Genomic DNA, 15,264 nt, shown 5'->3' on the forward strand with positions numbered 1-15,264 from the left:
GTCCAAACTTTCAAACAGTATTTTATTGATTGGAATGGAGCTATGCATTTCTGGGGCTGGGGTCCTTTTCCCCAGAAAGGAAAAAGAAGTGTTATTATGAAGAATGAAACAAAGTTAAAATTATAGGATGCTGCTTTGCTTCATTTTCATTTTAATTCACCTCTGGAGCAGCTCTGTATACATGCCAAGAGGTAGGGAGCTGCACGTGGAAATCAAGTCCCAGTACTTCCCAGCCACCCTTCTGCCCACTCAGTTTTCAAGTTTAGGTGCACGAAGCTCCACACACAGGAGCAATTTCAATTTGTGAGCTACTTTTGATGATGTGCAAGTGATCAAAGCGTGCTCACAGCAAACACATGCCTTCCCCACACCGCTGCTTTTGCAAGATGCCTTTCTCAAAACAGAATCAGCATAACAACTCTGAGTTTTACAGCAGCAGGGCCGGCACGATACCGTTGTCCAGAGTATTGCTGCAGCGTGCTGGATATTACCCACCTCACACAAAACAGGGGCCTTACAGCTTTCAAAACAGCGTATGTACCATTTAAATTGTTTCACTGGGAGGAGAATTATGTGTTCTGCAACGCCTCAGGACAATGAGCCAAAGGAACTTCAGAATATGAGCTTGGTTTTAAAGCCAGAGCTCTGCAATGCTCTGCTTTGTGTGCGTTTTTAGCCTGCTATGGAACATTACTTTTACATTAACGTTTGTGGTTCCTTTTTTATGCACTCCAGCTTCACCATGCTCTGCCCTTTATATTTTAACAGTCAGATTCCTATGATCCAACCAGGGTGGCATGTTCAAAGCTGCCCTTCTTTTTTAGCGCTGATTAAAAAAAAAAAAACACCAAAAAACTCAGGCAAAAAAAAAAAGCTCAGAGTATCGAACAAGCTTACTTCAAATAGCTTTTATTATCACTAGGACAAGACTATAGCCAAAGAATTATACAAAACACAAAACAAAAGGGATTTTAACAACTCAGTTGAAGTCTATTTCACGCCAATCCAATGCTCACATATCTATAATCAACAAAGTTTTTGAGCACAATGTTACTTAACATTACTCATTGGATGCTTTCAGATACAAAAATGTATCAGGAATAATAACAATGGTTCCTTTTACTCTTATGGAAATATTACTATTGACCTTTAAAAATGTTGCCCTTTGGGTCAGTCCCACTGATGCTTTATCCTTTAGAATCTGATCTGCCTGGAAAGACAAATTACAGATAAACTTTTAGTGCTCTGAGCAAAAGGACTGTTTTTTATCATAGAAACAGATAGCAACATCAATTTCTCAAGAAAAAAATAGACATTTCAGCTATGCATCTCTAGACCAAAAAGTCAGTGTTGTAAAAACCCACGACAATAAGTTTGCTTTGAAAGCTTTAGTTATGACTCCACCAGGTATTGCTTTATGTTTTCCTACTGCATCCTAACTTGGAATATTAAGCCAATCAAGAAATTTCAAATAGCAGTAAACTAAGCAGCAAGAGACATGAATATGAACCTGTTCCCATAATACATGACATATACACCCTCCTGAAGCCAAAAGAATATATCCACTACTGTCAATGCTCTTTCAGACAGACTCTTCTAGAAGCAGAACTGGCACTTCATATCAGAAGCAGGCATGTGTGGCCAAGTTCAGATCTGTATCCGTGCTTTTTTTACAGTGTGTGTGTGGCTGAGCACAAAGTTAATATTTCTTCTCTAGCTGCCTCCGGATCTTACCCAAAGCCTGTTAGAGAATGGATTTCAGTGGTCTTTGAATCAGGGCATCCTACAACTCTGCTATTGCAAATGTGCCTCTGGCCATGCAGGCGTACTGTTGGGAAGGGGATAATGTGTGGAGATCTTAGTGCAGAATCACTCTCACTGCACAGGACCAGTGCCACTGGTTTCATGCATCACTTGCCTTTAGACCATCTATGCAGAAGCATGTCTTCCTTATAAATAACAGCCCAACTCACAGTGTGCTAATTAACATCTGAATAGTAGTATCTTTGATGGTGCAGCACGATTTATATTTTGCTATAAACTATTCTAATATGCTGAACCACAGAGCATGGCACCAGAGCAGGATGAAGGACTGTGCAGAAGAGATATAATTAATAATTGCTGGAATCTCCTTTTTGGTCTTTGCTCTCTGTGGTGTGTTATTTGCTAGAGACTAAAACTGAGCTAGTAACAAGATGTCATGGGACAAAAACCTTTTGGATCAAGTGAAAATATTACATTGTTAAAATCAAAATGGGTCCCTTTTGAGGTTAGAGTGGAATGTGAGTTTCACAATTTCTTTTTTTAACTATCAGCAGACAGCCAGCTAAATTGTACTCGTAAAATACCACTCCAGTTTGGATCTGTCACAAAAATGAAGTATTTAATTGCTGCTAGAAGTGACAAAGATAAGCTATTCTCATTCCCACACCAAGGACAGGGGCATCTGTGGAAAAGACAGGCTTTCTTTGATGGTTTTCTATGTGCTAAAAGGGTGAATTCAATTATAGGTTAAAAAAAAAAAAAGTGATAACGCAAAGCAAAAGCTTAACTTATAATTAAGAAACCAAACTCCTCCAAATCCAGGATGAAAAGCAGGTAGCAGAAACTTGATTTAAGAGAAATTCTTTCCCAGCAGGTTCCCCCCACCATGTACATATTCTGTTTTACTTCCATATGGAGTCTGTAAAAAAAAAAAAAAAAAGAAAAAAAAGAAAAAAAAAAAAAAGTACAATGGTTCACAAAGCTCTATTGTGACCTTTTAAAATAAAACAACCGTGCACTGCTATGCTTCTGGAAAGGCCACTATTGGGAAAAAAAATTACAAAAATTTCCCCTATCAGTCATGTTAGGAAGCATCTGCTGGGGGCTAACTTCTTGGGCAAACGCATAGCACACCCGTCATGGCAACACACCTGGCTGCTGCTGCTTAGGACAAAAAAATTGTACAATACTGTTCATGTCTGCATGCGTGTGGGCATGTTTGTGGGATGGAGGGGGAATTTCCCAAAGAATAAATGCTCGCTGAGCACCTCCTTGCCCCTGCAAGCTAACAGAAGTTAGTTGCCTCACAGCCATCAGTGCCTTTGGAAAAGATCCTTCTAATTCTTCGTCCCAGACACATTGCCCCGAAAGTGTCCTGCTGTCTGTCTACACAAATTAGTCAGACTCGACATTCTTGTTCTCTACAGGACCTCTGGTGTTGACTGCAACAAAACCTTTCTAATATTTCATCTCTGGCTATGACTCTCAGCTTTTTAGGGAGGCTGCACTTAGATAAGACACCGACTCAAATACCACATACTCCAGAGAGGGATTTATTTTGCCACTTCCATTCAGCATGTTGTTGACTTTTCTGCAAAGTAAAGAAATAGCCACCTTTCTTTGCCCAACAGCTGTTTATATTTTCTTTTTCTTTTATGATGTTTATCTAAGATAGCTTAATGATTTTATTTTCCTCAGACTCACTCGCATGGAATTAGTTACTTCGTTTTCATCAAAAGTAAAATTAGGAAGGTACATAATTAAAGAAGGGACTAATTCTGTTATCTTTACACTGGCAAAGTTCCCATGAACTTTGATTACTCACTAGGAATGTTGCCTGAAAAAAAGATCATTTAATCAAGCACTTCATTGCTGCAGATTATATTAAAGCCAAATAGGCACATACAGAAATCCTGTGCACAGAGGCCAAAAATGAAGTGCAAGACACTCCAAGGTTTTAGCAGTTCTGAGATTTACTGCTCATCACTGTTCCCGCTCCAGTCCAGGTAAAAGCATTAAGCTGGATAAAAATAATTCTTTTCTTGATATCCTGAGTCATATCTCCTTTAGTTTTCAGTTTCTACTATGAATCTAATGACCTAAGAATACCGGAAAAGTATTTAATGACCTAAGAATACAAGAGAAATAGAAGAACACAAGAAGTGTCCCACTGAGCTTAATAGTTAGTCCCTGACACTAGGGAAGAGTATGACCTGGAGCAAGCATGTTAGTGGTATTTGCTACTGAGGCATCTGTCATTCTGGAAGTTGGTGGCTTAGGGACACCTTGATCCAGAGGCAGAGTGCAAATTCCTGCACGCTTCCCCTGCAAGGCCAAGATTTGCTGCTAATGGCAATGGCAGCCTTGGGTGGTGGAGCTGTGGGACATCCTCCTGCCTGCCTCCAGCCCCCCTGCCACCAGCACCAGGCAGAGCATCCCCCTGGCTCAGAAGGCACTCTGCCACTTCCTCAGCTTCACCTTCTGCATGGGATCACACACAGAAGCCACCGTTTACTTTACTCATCTCATTGACAAATTTCAGCTCATTTTTAGAAGTAATCTAAGCTCAGATGTACATGCTTTGGCAGCCAGTTTGAAATGTCTGGGTTCTGAATTTTCAGAGGTGTCAATCTCCCTAGCTGAAGCTGAGGTCCATGAGAGACATGAGACTGTGATGTCTCCTCAAAAACAGGTCCTGAGCCCCTGAATTTGGATATTAGAAGTGGAGAAACACGCAATTCCTTCGTCTTTCTGAAATTCTTGGAATTTGTTGTTGAATCCAGTTAAAACTGTGCATTGTAAAGAGTGTCTGCATGAATATTTCCCTGGAAGTATGTCTAAAATTGCTGGGAGATATTTTAACTGTAATCCATGGGGAGCTATTGATGGTAATAAAAAATACTGTGAGAAGAAAACAGCAGCAAGTGAAACTGCCCTCTCGGAAAGCCCAGGTCTGCTTTGAAGGAAGTGTTGATATTCACTGTAAGCCTCAATCATTTCCCAGAGGGCTGAACGGTGCCTTGTAATGACATAATCAAAAAGTAATGGTGTTCTGGACTTAAAGGAAAAAAAAGAGCAGGGCCTGATCCGTCTCTCATTGAAATCAAAGAGGTTTTTGCTATTGACTTCACTGAGAAAAGAGTTCTGGACACAATCTGTGTGCAGTTTATTTGCACATTTGCTTATCCAAATCATCCTAACTTTAACCAATAGCATGTCTAGATGTCTGTCTGGGAGTACGCCTGTACAAATGCCCAAGTGTGAGTTTATAATGTGGTTTAATTCAAATTATTCTGGCATTTTAAAAGCATTTCCAGCTACAAAGGACAGCTTTAGCTGATTTCCACCCCAGAATATAGACTTTAATTGGTAGAGCTTGTAACTCACATTTCAGGCTGCAATTCATATTCAATTTTATGCAAGCTAACAGCACGAGCAGAGTTTGCATTTGTGGGGTTAATTTTAAGATGCTTTTACTATGCACCCAATTAAAATTTTGCAGCCATTATTTCAAAATGTGAAAAGCTCTACAAATTACCCAACTCATCAGCTATGGTCCTTGGTTTCCTTGAAGGGAAATTTCTTGAATAACCACAAGAAAATTGCAGTAAATGGTAAGTAAGATTGCCATCACAAGTCTGCTGAAAATGCAGGATGAACTCCTGATTGCTTTAGTCATGTGAACAACCCCTTCAGAACAGCCCAAAGTTGGGCAAGATGGCTTACACCAGGAGTTAATTTAGCTTGCTGGGACTCTTTGCATTACTAAAATGAGCATGATTTTGGCTTGTAAATGGGGGGTAGAATTTTATTTCACTTTCTGAGGGGCATATATCCATTTTAGAGTAAGACTTTCAGAATAAAAGTTTACTTCACATTATAGGAAATGACATTCCTCTTTTAGATTTCCCTTTTCAAAGCATGCTTCAGATTTCTAACTCGTAGCAGAGAGCTTTTGTATAAGTAATAAAAGTCTTTAAAATTAAAATGCTAATCGTAAACAAACCCAAATGCATGAAAGATATAGTCTGACTGCATAACAAAAGAGAATTATATAATTCTATTTGAGTGAAATCTTTCATCTTTGATTTACAGGTTTGAGTCTGCCTATAACTGAAACCATATTGTTCCATATCTTTCATATCACGGCCTTCCCCAAAATCTTGTTTTAATTAAGGTTCCTTTCAGATTTCAGAATAAAAAGCATGACAGTCTTCACTTATGGCTTTAATAATCTTTTGAGTTTGGAAAATATATAAAAACGAACATCACTTGCTTTTAAAAGCTGAGCGAGCTATCAAATACTGGAAGTTGAATACTTCAAGGTATCTCCCAGGGTTCATTAGGTGAGAAAGTTGTAAGCAAAATAAAAGTTGCTGTAGCAGAGTTTTGTTCATTTGAAGTAGTCTTACATACATGCCCTATCTCTTTCTCTGACGGTAAGGCAACATGTGTAACAGTTTAAGCGTTCATTATCAGCTAAAGGCACAACTCTATGTTACGTTCTCAAACATGGAACTAAACAGCTTAAGTCACACTACAGGGAGATCTTGCTGCACTTTGGGGATCTAAAATAAAGCCTAAACCCTTTGAAGCTTCTTAAGCAACATCAGTTCTCTTGGTGCAGGACTACATAAAAGAATTAGCTTGTATCCACATGACGACCTGTAAAAAACACCTCCAACACAACCTCCACAGAAACACCTGAGCTTCAAATGAGCTGCACACAGTTAGTGAAGATCGCTGCTCTTAGAGTCAGGACGCAGAAACATTTCAGAACAAACTAAAAACACATTTGAAAAGCCATCCATACTTGATCTCTGCTGCACATATGGTGAGAGCTACTGTCAACTACGGAGGGTACAGCACTTCTTTTAAAAGGCAGAATAGCACTCCTTTTAGAGAATCGTGAATGCACTTTTATGATAGAAAAGATTACACAAAATGGGGAGGGATGGCTGGGAAAAGGGAAAAGAAAATAAAGCACCACCAAGCACAGTACTTCAGGGGATTTATAGTACAATAAGAAGTGCTCTCCCTTTAGCTAAAATTCCTTATCATAATTTACATGCTTTTTTCACTTATTCAGCTAAGAACTCATTTCAGGGGGTTAAAAAATGGCACGTAAAATAAAGGTGGTGGGTTTTTTTTTCATTACACAGAGCAAAGAAAACAAATTCTATTAACAATTTAACGCAGTACGAAAAAAAATTACCCAGTAAAAAGTGTCAGAAAGTGATTCATAGAGTTTACTGAGTATTTTGCTGGCTGTTGCAATTCTCGTATCTATAATCTATCATGTAGAATTTTGTAACACTCTGTTTCACAATTTATGTTGGTGAGTGGGTCAAACAGCATATAAAAAGCATGCTCTAGGCTTTTTCTCCCAAGCCCATTTTACTGTAACTCTAGAATTGTAGCAGTTACATATAAGGAAACTTTAGGGCCCTTTCAAGTCCATCCAAAGAACAAGTGAAGCTGCTATTCAGAGTTTTGTGCCCAGTGTTTATGTTCCATCTGATCTGTGCCACCCAAGCAGCAGACAAGACATGTCTGAGGGTGCTTTGGGGGGATACACAATGATGTCACCCACAGGAAATATCAGGGAGGACTTGGCACTTCACAAGGCTGGCTCTTCTTCCATGGGCTCGCCAGCAGCTCTGTAAAAATAAACAGGCAATCAGAATACGGCACAAGAGTACACAATGACATTGTAGATTTTCATGCATAATCAAAGCTGATTTTTCAGCTCTCTCTGATGTTTATTTGTGTTATTCAGTTATCCATAAATAGAGTTTCTTTCCTAGGAAGTATAAACAAATGTCAAGTGGAAAAACATTTTAGATCCAAGCAATCACTGAAAATGTTCCTGTTTATATTAAAATATGTCAGAATATTTTATAACTTTTTGTCCAGAAATGTACATGCTTTGTGTCAACAGAGTCAAATAATTTCATGAAAAAAGTAGCTGTGATACTTTTATTTTACAAGCTTTTGCAACTGAAAGTGCATGCATTTATTTTTTTCAAGTGGGCCAATACCATTAAAGCAAAATAGTTCACTAGCAGCCCAGTAGTTAGTAGTGTTTCTTCTGGGGTTTTTCTTCAGTCCTCTGATTTCTGACTATGTGCTTTCATAAATGCATTGCCTGCCTGCCTGCAATTTCTGAGACCAAATTCTGAACTTGATCAGCAGATTACTGTCATGGAGAAGGTAACTATTAATAATATCAAGTCAGATTATACATACATCTTTCATTTGAAAGCCTCTGCGAAATATTCAGCTTAGGCAAAATGAGCTCTTGGAAACAAACAATAAGAAAATAATGGGGACATACGCTGAGGTGGTGTAAAGTGTCATTATTCCTTGTATCTGGCAAGCTACCACACCTGAGGATCATGGTGGCAATTATAAAATGTGAAGCTTCTGAGATCATGGTGAGACCTCACTATAGAAGGGTATAAGAATTTGGACATAAACCATCTTTCACCTCCATCTGGCAGAATACCATGCAGCAAATGAGCTTAAGACCACCTTAAAAATAGTCACTTCGAGCAATTTTGAAATCAGGGGGAGAGTAAAAAGTACATGAAAATTAATAAATGAGACATCTACCACTTAAATATTGTAAGCCAGTATAATAACTGGCTTCAGTAAAACATCCCTTAGAAAGCACAAACTCATGAGATCCCATGGAAAAAAAAGTAATTAATGGGGGCTTGCATGGGGTTTGGTAGTTTATTCAGCAATGAAGCCAGAGAATTTTAAATGAATCTGGAGTTTATTAAAGTCTTACCCAATGAAAAATTCAGCAGTGTGTCTTTAAATGACTTTATACAGGTTGTTCCTTTCCAAATTGGAATGATCAGAGCTAGTACGCTGAAAAAATATGTCAGATGAATGATATATGAAAAAGAAGACTTTTTCAGACTAATCGCTTTCCAAAGGGTTATTGACCCTAAGAGATTATCAATCTATAAATCTCAAATCTTTTGTTCCTTACCACACAGTGGAGAATGTTTCCTACATACAATAACCACTGCAGCTCCCTTACTCCCAAAAGGCAAGGCGAAACCCTCTTGTACTGCCTCTTTCTCTTCTCTTGCATTGCTCTGGCTGGCAGCGGATGGAGCCCAGCCTGCTGCTGAGGTCCTCAGGTATGTTACAGGGTCATGCACCATGTGGGGGACTCATAGTGATGGTGCATGTTGCTGTTGTGTTGACCACACACTTCCATTTTCTCCAGCCACTTTTGGAAGACCTGTATGTCCTCTGTCATAACCCAAAAGTGCAACAAGACCTTGTTAAAGATCCAGGGCCTTACGGGGCTGTCTGGAAAGAGGATAATTTGGAAGCAGATAACAGTTCGGTTTTTCCATTCCGCTGTAAGTGAATGAGAAGGAATAGTTGTCAATAGGCTTCAACTGGAGACTGGCAGAGGAAGAAGGAGTGGAACTCTGGAAAACCTCTGGAAGTGAAAGTGGGGGTCTGGGTTATTTATTTATAATAATCTAGGGAAGCAGTACGTGCAACAGTCTGTTCACATATATTTGGCTTCTGGGACTGATGTTCTTATGACCATAGTGGGATCGACAGATGATCTTACTCAGGGTTTTAGTCCTGGGAAATTTTTCAATGATGAGGGTGCTCCTGAGTGCTATGACTGAACTCAAGTGCAATATTCTAATATATTACAGTATATTCCAACAATATGCCAATATTCTGCATCAGCCACAGCCTAAGCACCAACAGTAATTTTTAAGTGCAAGCGACAGACACAAGGTCCTTTCTGGAACAGGAGAGAAGGTTATAGGGAACCCTGGCAAATCCAGATGTTGTCACTCAGTGTGGGTACTCTCACAGCCTTCTGCAGTCTCCTTTTGAAGACTTATGTGTTTGCTTTAACTTCACTTTATTAGAGTCAAAGAAGTCACTGGACTGAGCCAATGGCTTATCATTAAAAACATACATTTTTTATGGGATAATGGCTTAGGCCAGAGTTTTGTGTGAGGGCCAGTAAAGTTTTAGAGCTGCTAGTAGAGTACAAAAACTCTGTAGTCCCATAACACTAAGCAGTGAATCAATACATAATCATTCCACTGGAATCAACAGTTCTCAAAAACAAAAAAAAATGGAGGGGGCAGAGTCTGACAGGTCAAATTTATGTTACTTCAGTTATGTCACTGTTAGTTACATCAGTTCAGTTAGTCTTCCTGTAGCTGACAAAAAGCTGGCATAAAAACATAAAGCAGGCAGAAAATCCATCCCGTACTGTACGCTCTGACTGGTTCCTCAGAGATGCAGCTAGGAGCTCGGGTCTGATCCAGACTGATTCTGTGCTGTCAGCAGATTCAGACACTGATTGGGACTGTAATGGCTGTAGAGCCACAGCCATGATTTTTCATTAAGGCTTTACCGTGGCTTATTTAAACTGCAAGTTCCTAGGACCAGAGCCCTCTTGCACTTGCTCTGCTTATTTTGGTGAGCTGGGAAGAGTGCTCACCTATAGCTCGCTCTCTGTGTGATTCACACTATGGCAGAATGAAGTAGTCTTTTTGAAGTTAACACTAAACAAAATTATTCTGTTTAAACCTTAAACCAAAAGAAATAGATGAGGCAGAAATCCTACCATATGGAAAAATCTGGCAAAATGCATGAAGTCTTAAGTATTGTTCTGTGGCAATTGTGAATAAATGACAACTGCATTATTTTTGACAATATTATTTAAAATAGTTGACATCTACACCTTAAAAAAAAGTTAATATTTAAAAATTTAGATAAAACCTGTACATAATAAAAAAAAAGTTTTTCTTACTGTATTTGTTAAATTAGAATTACAGAAATTCCTCATAGCTACATTATCACACACGCAAGAATAAAAGTTCAAGGTATGTTTCCAAGTCACAGAAACTGCTGAACAAAAGATAGATTTTCTGGCATGGTACGTCTCTTTTATGCCATAATCGGTTCCTAACTGCACTCAGCTGTCCTGGGGAAGATCATTGTAATTGAAAAGTGATCCTCTGGTGGCAGAGAGTTTGGGTAAAAAAGAGATACCTTTCTATACTATGCAAATGATTCAGTGAGTGGCTAAAGACATCATATAAGAGATCCTGAGTAACTGCATATCCTAGTAAAAATGGACTTTGTATTGATTAAAGAAAAAGGAACTAAAAGTAAACCCCATCATATTTAAGAGCAGGATAAGGTAACTATATATATCCTTTCAAAAGAGGAAGTAATGTCCAAACAAGGCAAATTAAATGAACTATAAACTCTCACAAGTTAAATGTAAACCTTCAGTGAGGCAATCAAAAGGAGAGTCTGAAAAGCAACATGTTAAAGGCATAAAAACTAATAATAAAAAGGTCTTTCAAAATACATCAGAAGAAATGATCAAAGCATAAAAGGAGCATCAGGGAAGGTAGACCACAAAAGGAAAACGAACTATTTATATCTGTGTTCACTGGAGAAGTGTCAGGGAGATTTTATTATTTGCAGATGAGCTATCGCAAACTGAATCAGCACTAGAACAAACTGATATATTAAACGTTGCCAAATTGCTAAGAGCAGATGATATTTGTGCACTGAGTTCTAGGGGAATGCAATTATGATGTTCCTAAAGAAATAATTATTGAGCATATTCTACGGCTTAACTCAGCACCCAAACAAGCGGTATAGAAGGTAAGAAATATAAGTCCCCTTCTGGAAGCTACAGGAGATACAGTAAGTCTGTATGGGGAGACTGAAAGCAGTTATAATCAGTGATAGAATTAGTAGGCATTTAGGTAATAGTAACTTGGGTAAGAGCTATGTCTTAACAGAGAGAAAGCAAGCCTTAAAAATTCATTAGAAGTTTCTGAAGGAAATGAAGGAAGAGGGATCAAGTGATATCCCTGTGCAAAGAAGGTCTTCGAACAATTTTATCCAAAGGGTGTGAGAAACGTGGGTTATGAGAGAAGGTCCTCTCATAGATTAACAATCCATCAAAAGTAGGAAATGGATAATAATATTGGTGAATTTTCAGCGTGGAGGGATTCTTTAGATTATCTCAAAAAGACTTGGCAGACTAACAGTTGATTTAGGCAATAACATTTGTTGGTGATGCCAAATTACAGATACTACTCAGTTCAAAAGCCCGCAACACCATTTCTGAGTGGAAAAAAAGGTAAACAAACATAAACTAATACACAATCCACAAAACAGCGGGGGAGACAGCTATAACTGTTTCTACACAATGTTGGCTATGACTGAGAGCTTGGAGTTTATGGTAGAAGAGCAGAGAGCAACAGAAACAAGAAACAAGAAAAAAATTCCCCAACATTATGCTACTGTGTAAATCCACAGTGTGCCCAACACCTGGAGCCCTGCATACAGTTCTTACTCCATTTCAAAGAAAAATAAAGAAGGCACAGACAGCAGCAAGAATCAACAGAAAAAAGAAATTATTTTCATACCAGGAGGAACACAGACAGCTGAAGCCTTTAAAACCAGAAATGGGGCAGAGACTATGAGTAAGAAAAGAGTTGCTTTTATTTCTTGTGATGCAAGAACTAGGGGCTCTCCACTGAATTTATCAATAAGTTAAGAACAAAGAAAAAGAAGTGCAGTCCCTGAAGAAGCTGTGGGATTCACTGCCTGAGTGCCAAGGGTATAAATTACTTCAAAAAAAGCTTTGAAAAGTTTATGCACAAGTAGGTATCCTGGAGGCTTTCACACAGGAGGGGTCAGATACAGCTGTTGAGATCTACCGACTCACCAGGTCAAGGCTGGCTCTCAAACGCTCCAGCTCCTGCTTCTCTTCCTTACGCACCCACCATCAGGGGATGAGAGGAAGATGGGCAAGAAAAAGCTGCAGCCTGAGCTGGGGAAGCTGTTCTTCAGCTCCTGAGCCTGCCTGTGATTGCAGATGCTGTAGGATATGGCCAGGTAGGTACAGGTTACTCAGCATAGCTGAGAAGGGTACCCAAATAGTGAAACGCTACATGAAGCTGTATGAGTCAGTACACAAACACAGCAAATGACTTTAGATGGTAGCTAGTTGTACCCTGTGATCCAACCAGTTGTGTAGTATTTAATATACTGTATGCAATATAATGCAATGTGACTGAAACTGCAACGGGCAGCTCTGTAGCACTAAGAGTAATATCTGAAAATTACACTTTGTTTTCATTTCCATTTGAGTAAAATCTATGCTCAGCTGAATGAGGGCCATAAAGTTAAATTCTGATAAATGTAATTCTCAAGATTTACTGTTTTCTGTAAAAATAGTAAGTGCAAGAGATCTCCTTCCACACCCTTTTATTTTTCCATTTTAAGAAGAAACATACAGAAGCTCCAATGTATCAGGAACACATTGTACTGAATATTTTCATAGCACGATTTCTGAAATGGATGCCTGGCCAAAACAAAATTCTAAACAGCTAAATTTGTATGTCACATAGGTAATAAGCAGTTATCAACACACAAACGTTACGGTAGTTAGAAGTGTTTTATAAGGCATGCCTGTTCCTTTAATTGCATCTGTATTTAAATCTGTTAGCAACATGCATGTTTTCTTTCCTATCCACAAACTCTTTTTTCTATATCTGTTCTCTTCTGAAGTCTATAATCAAGTTTCAATTGGACTTTAAAATGCAGAGTTGTGCTTTGGTAAAACAAAACACCAAAAGTGTAGCAGCTTTTCACGGTTTTCTTCATTTAATCTGCCAGAGAAAATAAAATAAAAAAATTATCAGCACTGTCACTTGAAGAAAAGAAAGAAAGAGAGAAGAAAGAAAGAGAAATACTTAAGATGGACCTTAGCCAGGAGCATTTTATCCTTTATTCATCAGTGGTAAATGAGTCAGATATGACTTGGCCAGGAAAAGAGCTGCTTTACCCAAAATCTGAGTTTAAAGTGAGTCATCTCACTCCAAACACCAATATATCCTCCAACATAACTGGCAAGAGCTTCCTGCAAAGAGGCTCTTGCTGCTGCTTTCTTCGTCTGGAGTCCTGACCATCCAAAGCTGAAGTCAACAGGATCTCTACTGTCAATTCACTGAAACAGGGTTAGAGATGTAGGTCAGAATTATCGACATGGCTGACTATGGTGAGATTAAGAGAAAGTAAATTGGCTCCTTGGCATAACGAAGAAACCCTTCAGACTGCCCTGTCAGCCACAGTGCTTTCTGCTCTGATCCTGCCCTGCTTGTCACAACTTAATGCAAACACTGTCACAAACATTTAATGCAAAGGCTTGCAACAGGTCTTCAGAAGGTGGCTTCCATCTGCAATGAGGGGAGGAGGAGCACATCTACAGTGCCCTTACCAAGAGGGCTTGAGAGCCCAGATGACTCCTCATGCCCCTGCAGCCCTGCCGTTTGTCATAGAAAGGGTCTGGAGAAGGAGTGTTACTTCCTTGGTCCTTAACTACAACAAACACAACAAATGTGAAAAAGCAAAGTTGGACTTACCACTACATGACTGCAGTTTGTGTTGGTATATGCTTATGAAATGAAGGGCATGCTTTTGTGAAATGAATGAAATTATACTGGCATGAAAGAAGAGCATGCAATGTCAAATCAGTCCCTGGATTTATGATCCCGTGCCAGACTTTCATTCATGCTCAAAGTGCAGCCAGGTCCTCTCAGGTGTCCCTGCAGCTCAGAGGACCCTCAAAACCAGACCTTTTGGGTGACCATTTTGGATTCCATATTCCTCCTTACATTCAGCAGGAAGAAAACAAAGAGAACGATGTCCCAAAGCCTCAGAAAACCAAACTATCAATTTTGGCCCAGTGGGACAGCACTTATGTTGTCTTGTTGCTCTCTGATGGTAATCTGGCTTCGAGTGACTTCTTTGTGGGTTACGAATGTGGAAACAGACTTAGGAACGCATGCGTGCATAGGGTTTTTTTTGTGCTGCAGAAAAATCTCTGCAGCACCACAGAAGATATTTCAAACGAAGCCATTTTTCCACAGAACAATTCATCACAACGGATTTGTCCCTATAAGAGTCCAGAACTGACGAAGTGTAATGAATCTGGCAGCCACATGAATCCCACTTGTGTACATTTCAGCACATCCGTTTTTTTCCATTTCTTTCAGCTCTGCCCTGAAATTCTGTTTTCAGAATGGGTGGAAACTGTCACAGGTTATCAGTAGGTAGGTAATAAATACAATAATTAAGTGCAGTGTTAGTCAAAGGGTTATTTTGTTCAAATCATGTAGGATCAGCAGTTGCTCTCAATGGTTGTACTTTTAAGTGAGTGGAGGCTATAACAAATACAATTCTTGGTTATTCTGAGCAATGTAAAAATACACAAAATTAACCACACCCTTTTCCAGACAATTTAAAGCTTTGCTTTGTTTGACTGCGTTGGTTCCAACACTAACTAAAATTCTTTAAATTTCAGAGATATGCGTACATGAGAAGGCACCTTTCTGTCCCTGGTTAGCAGAAGTGTCTATTAACTGTCACAAATTTGTATGACGAGCCTTACATTATTCCTTAGCT

General features: G+C 39.1%; 1 protein-coding gene across 1 annotated transcript in view; it reads right to left on the reverse strand.

Annotated features, from left to right (window-relative positions):
• Positions 1–893: 893 nt before the first annotated feature.
• The window catches only part of HDAC9 (histone deacetylase 9), a 485,158-nt gene continuing 470,787 nt past the window's right edge, over positions 894–15,264 (reverse strand). The window contains exon 27 of the mRNA XM_055803475.1: positions 894–7,424. Coding sequence (XP_055659450.1) covers positions 7,385–7,424 — 40 coding nt within the window. The 3' untranslated portion in view covers positions 894–7,384. The remainder of the gene's footprint in view (positions 7,425–15,264) is intronic.

Source organism: Falco peregrinus, chromosome 5, assembly GCF_023634155.1.
Source record: "Falco peregrinus isolate bFalPer1 chromosome 5, bFalPer1.pri, whole genome shotgun sequence".
In the NCBI taxonomy this organism is placed as follows: domain Eukaryota; kingdom Metazoa; phylum Chordata; class Aves; order Falconiformes; family Falconidae; genus Falco; species Falco peregrinus.